This window comes from Miscanthus floridulus, chromosome 19 (genome assembly GCF_019320115.1).
Source record: "Miscanthus floridulus cultivar M001 chromosome 19, ASM1932011v1, whole genome shotgun sequence".
Lineage (NCBI taxonomy): Eukaryota > Viridiplantae > Streptophyta > Magnoliopsida > Poales > Poaceae > Miscanthus > Miscanthus floridulus.
Genome location: NC_089598.1, coordinates 26,808,299 through 26,818,571, shown reverse-complemented (window position 1 = coordinate 26,818,571; position 10,273 = coordinate 26,808,299). Strand labels below are relative to the sequence as shown.

Here is a 10,273-nt window from a genome sequence, read left to right as displayed (position 1 = left end):
CTTGTTTGGAACGGGAGAATCGTTCCAAGTTACGTAGGATTAAGGACCAACACGTGTAGTGTGCCTGCCTTTAGTTAGTCGTCGAAAGATAGAAAACAAATCTGGATAAGGTCAATGTGATCTCACCAGTAGTAGGCCATGATATCATGCTTTTGCAGTATTCACTAATCACCATTAGCTTTGACCTTAGAGAACGCCTGCCAGGGCCCACTCCCCCACCCTTTACTCCCTTATTTAGACGACCATCTACCCATAGCGTAGCCTTTCATCACCCTTACAATCCATAGCCATGCTTGAACAATCCAGACCTCATTGTAATTGTAATCCCCACAATGCCTCGATTATTCCTCACCCTAATTGCCATCGCCGTTGCTGTTGTCAGCTCAGTGGATTCACATGCCACTGACCGCGCTGCTCTGCTCGCCTTCAAGTCCGGCGTCCGGGGCAACCTCTCCGACTGGGGCTCCCCTAAACTGTGCAACTGGACTGGTGTCACATGTGACTCGACAGAGCGTGTGGCACACCTTAACCTCAGCGGCATCATCTCCCCGGCGATCAGCAACCTCTCCGCTCTCAAGACGCTTGACCTCCGATTCAACCAGCTCTCCGGCATCATCCCGCCGGAGCTCGGCATGCTGTCCCAGCTCCTGGTACTGAAACTTGGCCACAACAGTCTCACCGGTAGCATCCCGGAGGCTGTCGTCTGCAACTGCACCTCCTTGACCTCCATTTCCTTGAACAAAAACTCCCTCACCGGTGAGATCCCTTTCTCTGCACGATGCCGGCTTCCGCGCCTGCAGCACCTCAGCCTCTACGCAAACAGGCTCGAAGGCAGCATCCCTTTGTCCATGTCCAACTTCACCAGCCTTAGTTGGGTGCTTCTGCAGTACAATTCCCTTGGCGGTGTGCTGCCATCCCAAATGTTCGACAAGATGCCGTTCCTCCAGTATCTCTACCTGTCCGGCAACAGCTTCTCAAGTGACGGCGGTAACACCAACCTTGAGCCTTTCCTTGCCTCTCTAGTGAACTGCACCGGATTGCAGGAGCTTGGAGTGGAGTCGAACGGCCTCGGAGGCGAGATCCCGGCGATCATCGGCAACCTGTCGTCAGCCAATCTCTCCAAGCTCTACCTGGAAGACAACGAGATCACCGGTGCAATTCCTCACACCATCGGAAACCTCCACTCGCTGACAGATTTAGAGCTACAATATAACATGTTGGAGGGGCCAATCCCCACTGAGGTGTTCCATCCACGTTGGCTTACACAGATAATCCTCTCAAATAACCAGATCAATGGTGAAATACCCAAATCCATCGGCTTAGCTCGACAACTAGTTACCATCGACATATCGAATAACAGTCTTCGAGGCGAAATACCACAGACCTTGTCGAACCTCACTATGTTGGAGAAACTTCTTCTTGACAATAACCAGCTCTCAGGTGCCATACCACCTGGTCTTAGTGTTGGGAGTATGCCCTAGAGATAATCATAGAGATGATTATATTGCCTTGTATCCATGATATATTAAGAGTTCATTGAATTTCTATTAAAGACAACCTGTATCGATTAGCAATTATGTGAATTGTTTGTGAAACTCTTTTACTTGTATGGTTATTCTAATGTTGTCCCTGGTCAGAGTTCGTATGAGTACACACATGAATAATGGATCAGCACATTATTAGTTGATGACTATGTTTCACAAGTCATAGATATGGAGATGTCAAACTAATAATGTGGGCATATGTATGACATGGGGCTGGACTGACCCAACGTGAGATGTTGTTATTATCTCTATTCACATCATGTACGTTATATCCTTAAACCTGAGATTGTTGTATGTATTCAAGATGTGAAACAACCTACTCAGGGACTATCAAACGCTACTCCGTAACAGGGTAGTTATAAAGGTGGTTTTTCGGGTTTGTCGGGAAACATGCTATGAGACATAGACAATCAAGATGGAATTTGCCCCTCTCTATATGAGAGAGATATCACTGGATCACTCTAATGATTAGATCAAGAAATGCATGGCCGTGCTTGGGTTAAGTGTTAACCTATGAGTTGGACCAAATATCGTGAGGCGAGAGAATAACAAGTATGTGGTTTTTGGTGGTTCGTCTGATATGATCTTTGCGTACGCATAGGAGTTGACATGCCTTGCTAGAGGCCGCTATCAACTAATGGCCGAGTAGGAGTACTCGGGCCATGTCTATGTGTGCATGAACCCATAGGGTCGCACGCTTAAGGGGCTCGAAGCCTAATTCGGATTGGATCCGAGTTAGACAAGGCTTAGGGTTACTAATGGGCCTCCAACTCGGGAGCTCATTAGGGACGCCTATAAATAAGTGGGGTGGGCAACGGGGCTAAGGAGGGCACGCCATGTGGCAGCCACCGCCACCCATCCTACGCTCGCGCCTGCTGCTCCTCGCGGACCTAGCAGTCCGAAGGCGCGACGCTTCCTCCCTATACGTGTGGATACCTCGGAGGTGCTGCATCTGGAGCACAAGGACGAACCGCACGAAAGGGACGGACGTACGGACGACCTTGCAACTGCACGGCACTGCTACGACGCGTACGACTACATCGAGTCGCTTCTGCTGCACCTGCGCGTCTAGTGGTAATCCCGTGATCTATAACTAGCAGTAGATCCTGGTTTATGAGGTCGAATTTTTTTGTTTTCTGGCTAGCGTAGCATCCTCATAACCCTACAGTGGTATCAGAGCTAGGTTACTACGTTATTATAGGTTCGGATGAGTGCGTATGGAGATATGCGCGGTTGTAGATGAGTCTCTGATCATGGTTCGTGATTTTACCGTGTTGGTCTTGTAACGATCTACTCGTACCGGTCGGAATTCCGCCATCCGAGTTAAGTAATACATGTAAATCCAGTCATGGCAAGATGGAGATCAATCAGATTGATCGAATCGAACCTAGGTCAAGTGCCGAGCGCATGTGATGCGCAGCGGTGATAGATTGGATCTACTGCCGGGCGCCGGGGTGCAAGAAAAAGTGTTGTTCGGTAAAACAGCCATAACTTTTGCATACGACCTCGGATTGAGACGAACTCTAAACGAAAATTGTAGAGAAAAAAAATTTACATCCGATTCTCACCCCCTTTGGCGGTTTCGCTGAAATTAGATTTGCGAAAAATGGCCGGGAAGATGGTGTTTTCGGCGTTTTAAGATTAGACGTCGGAATCGGTTAACTCTGTTTTGCAGGAATTTATGACTGGTATAGCCCTTATGTGTATGTGATGCATGTATGTAATTAATTCATGGCTTGCATGTCGCGAGCATGACAATATGGCTGGAGCCACAAAGATATTGTCAATTTGATGTAATGGCCTGCGTGCCAAACTGTGATGATCCTATCCGCGACTATGTAATTTTCTTCACTGCCTTGCGTTAGTGATAGCTAGTCTTGGTGAACTCATCACTGAAGGATGGCATACATGGATCATGGAGATGGAGATCATCATGAGGAACAGTTCGATGGAGATGGAGATCCCCAAAGGAACAATGGGCTATACCATGTCATATATGTGTTAATGTCGTTCTTACTATGTTCTACTTTCACGTGCGATAATGTTTTTGTCTACATGCGATGGTGAAGTAGAACGATCCCTCGGCAATGTTTAAGTTAAAATGCTTCCCCAAACCTTGCACTATCATGTGTATTGTACAATCGATGGTAGGTCTATGAAATTAGGGTGCCACTAGTTTTCCTTGACTAGACAGGTTCGTATCGGATACTTACAGCAGAAGGGTTGGTTATTTGGACAAGGTTATCCTAACGGTTAGGGACCTTGGAGCATGAGTAGTTGGGCACCAAAGCATAGAGATGCTACCCAACAATAAGAGTCATATGTGATATGATTAGCAAAGAGTTGCTTACCAATCTATCATGTCTTCTAGCGGTGATGCTAAAGCTCACTAGTAGACTTGTTAGTTGTGGGTCTTGAATCACTAAGTTTCAAGAGAGGGATATTGATTTTAGTGGGAGTAGATTCTATTAAAGGTTTAATATTGTTTACTCTGTCTTGGATACATTGTCTTAGTATTTTGCATTACTTTTGTTGTAGATAAATGGTGCCTAGCAATCAACCATTTACTTTGCGTTCAATTCTTGAGAAAGATAAGTTGAATAGAACAAACTATGCGGATTGGATCCACAACCTGAGAATTGTTCTCAGGGCTGAGAAAAAGGAAGAAATTCTAGACACCCCATTACCAGAAGAGCCTGCTGATAATGCACCTGCTGTAGAGAAAAACGCTTACAAGAGAGCATGTGATGCTGATCTTGAAGTGAGTTGCCTTATGCTTGCTTGTATGGAACCAGATCTGCAGTTGCAGTTTGACAATAACCATGCAGCGCACGATATGATCGTGGCGCTCAATGATATGTTCTAGACTCAAGCCAGGACTGAAAGGTTCAATGTCTCAAAGGCTTTTGCTGAAACCAAGCTAGCAGAGGGCGCATCGGTTGGGCCACATGTGATCAAAATGGTTGGTTACACTCAGAGGTTGGAGAAGCTGGGCTTCCCAATTGGCCCTGAATTAGCTACTGATTTTATTCTCGCGTCTCTTCCGCCCAGCTATGGAAATTTCGTCGCGAACTACCATATGCATGGGGCGGAGAAGGGCTTGAATGAATTATGTGGCATGCTTAAAATAGCAGAGGCTGATATCAAGAAAGGTGCTGGCAGTAGCCATGTGATGGCGGTCCAAAACAAGCCTAAGTTTAAGAAGAAGGGCAATTCTTGGAAGAAGAAAAAGGGCAAGGCTAAAGATGAGATCTCTAAGCCAAACCTACCTGCGCCCAAGGCTGGACCATCTGCTGATGCTGAGTGCTTTCATTGTCATGGGAAAGGTCACTAGAAGAGGAACTGCAAGCTATACCTGGAATCCATAAAGGATCGCGGCAGTAAAGGTACTCCCACAGCTTGTACACTTGTTGTTTATGTTACAGACATTTTTCTTGCTAATTCTTATATTAATTCTTGGGTATTTGATACCGGATCGGTTGCTCATATTTGCAATACGATGCAGGGAATGATAAGAAGTAGAAGCGTGGAAAAGGGAGAAGTTGATTTCCGCGTGGGCAATAATGCAAGAGTTGCTGCGTTGAACATCGGGATGATGCAACTCCACCTCCCGTCAGGATTTATTATGGAGTTGAATAATTGTTATTTTGTTCCTAGTTTAAGTCGAAACATTGTGTCACCTTCATGTTTGATGAAGGATGGTTATTCATTTGCGAGTAAAGACAATGGTTGTGTGATCTCTAAAAATGGCATGTTTGTGGCTTCTGCATCCATTGTGAATGGGTTATTTATTTTAAATCTTGAAGATGCTCCTGTCTATAATATAAGTGCTAAAAAGCCTCGGCTTAATGAGTTAAGTCCTACCTATGTGTGGCATTGTCGTTTAGGTCATATAAGTGAGAATCGCATGAAGAGGCTCCATTCTGATGGGCTTTTAACTTCGTTTGATTTTGAATCATACGAGACATGTGAGGCTTGTCTGCTGGGCAAGATGACCAAGACGCCTTTCACAGGTTTTCCTGAGAGGGCGGCAGACTTGCTGGAACTCATACATACTGATGTGTGTGGACCAATGAGTACGACAGCAAGAGGCGGATTCCAATACTTCATAACCTTCACTGATGACTTTAGTAGATATGGATATGTCTACTTAATGAGACATAAGTCTGAGACATTTGAAAAGTTCAAGGAGTTTTAGAGTGAAGTAGAGAATCAACGTGGCAAGAAAATTAAGGCTTTGCGATCTGATCATGGAGGTGAATATTTGAGCCACGAGTTTAGCAATCATCTAAAGAGTTGCGGAATTGTTCCACAGCTTACGCCACCTGGAACGCCTCAGAGAAATGGCGTGTCCGAGTGACGTAATCGGACTTTGTTGGACATGGTTCAGTCTATGATGAGCCAGTCAGACCTACCATTATCATTTTGGGGATACGCTCTAGAAACAACCGCTTTCACATTGAATAGGGTACCATCTAAGTCCGTAGTTAAGACACCACATGAGATGTGGACTGGTAAGAGTCCCAGTTTGTCTTTTCTGAAAATTTAGGGTTGTGAAGTTTATGTCAAACGACTTATGACAGATAAACTAACACCCAAGTCAGACAAATGTTTTTTCGTGGGATATCCGAAGGAAACTTTAGGGTATTACTTCTACAACCGATCAGAGGGCAAAGTGTTTGTTGCTTGGAACAGTATTTTCTTATAGAAAGAGTTTCTCAAAAGAGAGAAAAGTGGACAGAAGGTGTATCTTGAAGAAGTTCAAGATGAGCCAGTTGGGAAGGACTCTACGAGCGATGCTAATGTAGCAGAACAAGTTGAGATACCCGTGGCAATAGAAACACCGCCACAACCACGAAGGTCAGCAAGAATCCGTGAGTTGCATGGGGATTTGTTATTGTTAGACGATGACAAACCTGCAACTTATGCGGAAGCAATGATGGACCCAGATTCCGAGAAATGGCAAAGTGCCATGAGATCCGAGATAGATTCCATGGGAAATAATCAAGTTTGGAACTTGGTTGACCCGCCTGATGGGGTTAGACCCATAGAGTGCAAATGGATCTATAAAAAGAAAAATGATATGGATGGAAACGTTCACGTCTATAAAGCTCGACTTGTTGCAAAGGGTTTTCGGCAAGTTCAAGGAATTGACTGCGATGAGACTTTCTCGCCGGTAGCGATGCTTAAATCTATCCAGATCATTCTAGCAATAGTTGCTTATTTTGATTATGAGATATGGCAGATGGATGTTAAAACAGCCTTTCTAAATGGAAATTTGGATGAGGACGTGTATATGATACAGCCCAAAGGTTTTGTTGATCCAAACAATGCTGGAAAAATTTGCAAGCTTCAGAAATCCATTTATGGGTTAAAGCAAGCATCTCGGAGTTGGAACATTCGTTTTGATAAAGTGGTCAAAGGGTTTGGCTTCCGTCAGAATGAAGAAGAACCTTGTGTTTACAAGAAGGAAAGTGGGAGCGCTATTGTATTTCTGATCTTGTATGTGGATGACATATTATTGATTGGGAATGACATTCCTATGTTGCAATCCGTAAAGACTTCACTGAATAATATTTTTCTATGAAGGATTTAGGAGAAGCAGCATACATTTTGGGCATCAAGATCTATAGAGATAGATCGAAGAGGCTTATAGGATTAAGCCAAGATACATACATTGACAAGGTGTTGAAACGGTTCAACATGGAACAGTCCAAGAAAGGGTTCTTGCCTATGTCACATGGTATGCGCTTTAGCGATAAACAGTGTCCTTCGACAGCCGATGAGCGGAAGCGCATGAGTAAGGTTCCATACGCCTCGGCAGTTGGTTCCACATGTACGCCATGATATGTACTCGCCCAGATGTCTCATATGCTCTAAGTGTTGCGAGCAGGTACCAAGCTGATCCAGGAGAGAGTCACTGGACACTTGTTAAAAACATTCTTAAGTACTTGAGAAGGACTAAAGATGTGTTCCTAATCTATGGAGGTGAGGAGGAGCTCGTTGTAAATGGTTACACCGATGCTAGCTTCCAAACTGACACGGATGATTCACAGTCTCAATCAGGTTTTGTGTTCACAATAAATGGTGGTGCTGTAAGTTGGAAAAGTTCCAAGCAGGAGACGGTGACCGATTCTACAGTAGAGGCCGAGTACATTGCTGCTTCTGGAGCTGCGAAGGAAGGTGTTTGGATGAGGAGGTTCCTCATTGAACTTGGTGTGTTTCCGAATGCGTCCAGCCCATTGAATCTACATTGTGACAACAATGGGGCAATTGCGCAGGCTAAGGAGCTAAGGAATCGCCAAAAGAACAAACATGTACTGCAGAAATTTCACCTCATTCGAGAGTTTGTTAGACGAGATGAGATCAAGATGTGCAAGATACACACAGATTTGAATGTTGTAGATCCTTTGACAAAGGCTCTTCCATAACCTAAGCATGAGGCGCACATGAGAGCTATGGGTATTAGATATCTTCGAGATTAACTCTAGTGCAAATGGGAGATTGTTGGGAGTATGCCCTAGAGATAATCATAGAGATGATTATATTGCCTTGTATCCATGATATATTATGAGTTCATTGAATTTCCATTAAAGACAACCTGTATCAATTAGCAATTATGTGAATTGTTTGTGAAACTCTTTTACTTGTATGGTTATTCTAATGTTGTCCCTGGTCAGAGTTCGTGTGAGGACACACATGAATAATGGATCAGCACATTATTAGTTGATGACTATGTTTCACAAGTCATAGATATGGAGATGTCAAACTAATAATGTGGGCACATGTATGACATGGGGCTGGACTGACCCAACGTGAGATGTTGTTATTATCTCTATTCACATCATGTACGTTATGTCCTTAGACCTAAGATTGTTGTATGTATTCAAGATGTGAAACAACCTACTCTAGGACTATCAAACGTTGCTCCGTAACAGGGTAGTTATAAAGGTGGTTTTTCGGGTTTGTCGGGAAACATGCTATGAGACATAGACAATCAAGATGAAATTTGCCCCTCCCTATATGAGAGAGATATCACTGGATCGCTCTAATGATTAGATCAAGAAATGCATGGCCATGCTTGGGTTAAGTGTTAACCTATGAGTTGGACCAAATATCGTGAGGCAAGAGAATAACAAGTATGTAGTTTTGTGGTGGTTCGTCTGATATGATCTTTGCGTACGCATAGAAGTTGACATGCCTTGCTAGAGGCCGCTATCAACTAATGGCCGAGTAGGAGTACTCGGGCCATGTCTATGTGTGTGTGAACCCATAGGGTCGCACGCTTAAGGGGCTCGAAGCCTAATTCGGATTGGATCCGAGTTAGACAAGGCTTAGGGTTACTAATGGGCCTCCAACTCGGGAGCTCATTAGGGACGCCTATAAATAAGTGGGGTAGGCAACGGGGCTAAGGAGGGCACGCCATTTGGCAGCCACCGCCACCCATCCTATGCCCGCGCCTGCTGCTCCTCGTGGACCTAGCAGTCCGGAGGCGCGACGCTTCCTCCCTATACGTGTGGATACCTCGGAGGTGCTGCATCTGGAGCACAAGGATGAACCACACGAAGGGGACGGATGTATGGACGACCTTGCAACTGCACGACACTGCTACGACGCGTACGACTACATCGAGTCGCTTTTGCTGCACCTGCGCGTCTAGTGGTAATCCCGTGATCTATAACTAGCAGTAGATCCTGGTTTATGAGGTCGAATTTTTTTGTTTTTCGGCTAGCGTAGCATCCTCATAACCCTACACTTAGCTACCAACCGATCCTAGACCTTTCTCACAATAAACTTACAGGCCAGATTCCTACTGGCGTACCTAGGCTTATTAGTAGCTTCCAGATGTACCTTAACCTCTCTAACAATCTCCTAGAGGGCCCCCTAACATTGGAATTTGGCAATATGGAGATGATCCAAGCTCTTGACTCGTCGGGAAACAAACTCTCTGGGGGCCTTCCATCTTCCATAGGCGCTTTGAAAAACCTCCATTTCCTTATGTTTCTTTCAATAGCCTTACCGGCATGATTCCTCAGTCTCTGCAAGGGTTGCCGCTCTAGTTTGCCAACTTCTCACACAACAACTTCACCGGCGAGGTGTGCAGTGGAGGGTCATTTGCAAACCTCACCGACGACTCATTTCTCAGCAATCTTGGCCTATGCGGGTTTATCCCTGGCATGGCACCATGCATTAGCGGAAAACATGGCCGCTTCCTGTACGTAGCCATCGGTGTCGTCGTCACCATTGCTGTCGGTTTGCTGGCTATGGTGTGCGTTGTTCTTGATCAGTACCTGATGAGGGGTCGTTTGAGGTTGACAGCCCCATCTAGTCAACTAAGTACTTCTAGGCATAGATCAGTAGGTAATACTTAGCTTAGATAGAAGACTTGGGTCGCCAAGCGCAGTCGTGACCATGGCACTGCAGCGACATGGCCACTAGTGTCGGAGTAGGGGCAGCGACGTGGAGGCGTGGTCCAGTGGCAGCGGCGAAGGTGATGGTGTGACAGAACCGCCCAATTTATACAAGATCAAGTACGGTTGTCCCCGCTAACACGTTGACACACCCATACTTTCACTCATATAAACCCGGTAGTCCGCCGAGTGTCCCAAAAGACCTCGGTAAATCAACATCACAACCAAGATCGCGTGATTAAGCAAATACACATCACATACATCGGGTTGCAGCGGAAATAATATTACAAAGGGGTTAACAAATAATAGTACAAGTTT

General features: G+C 45.2%; 1 protein-coding gene across 1 annotated transcript; it reads left to right on the top strand.

Moving 5' to 3' along the window:
• Window positions 1–332: 332 nt before the first annotated feature.
• LOC136525770 (putative leucine-rich repeat receptor-like serine/threonine-protein kinase At2g24130) lies at window positions 333–1,481 on the top strand. The gene has a single exon (XM_066518643.1). It carries the CDS (start codon window positions 333–335, stop codon window positions 1,479–1,481), a length of 1,149 nt encoding a protein of 382 aa, XP_066374740.1.
• The last annotated feature ends 8,792 nt before the right edge of the window (window positions 1,482–10,273 follow it).

Bases quoted from the DNA above. Each gene is read 5' to 3' on its own strand.
- LOC136525770 (XM_066518643.1), top strand. From the start codon at position 333: ATGCCTCGATTATTCCTCACCCTAATTGCCATCGCCGTTGCTGTTGTC.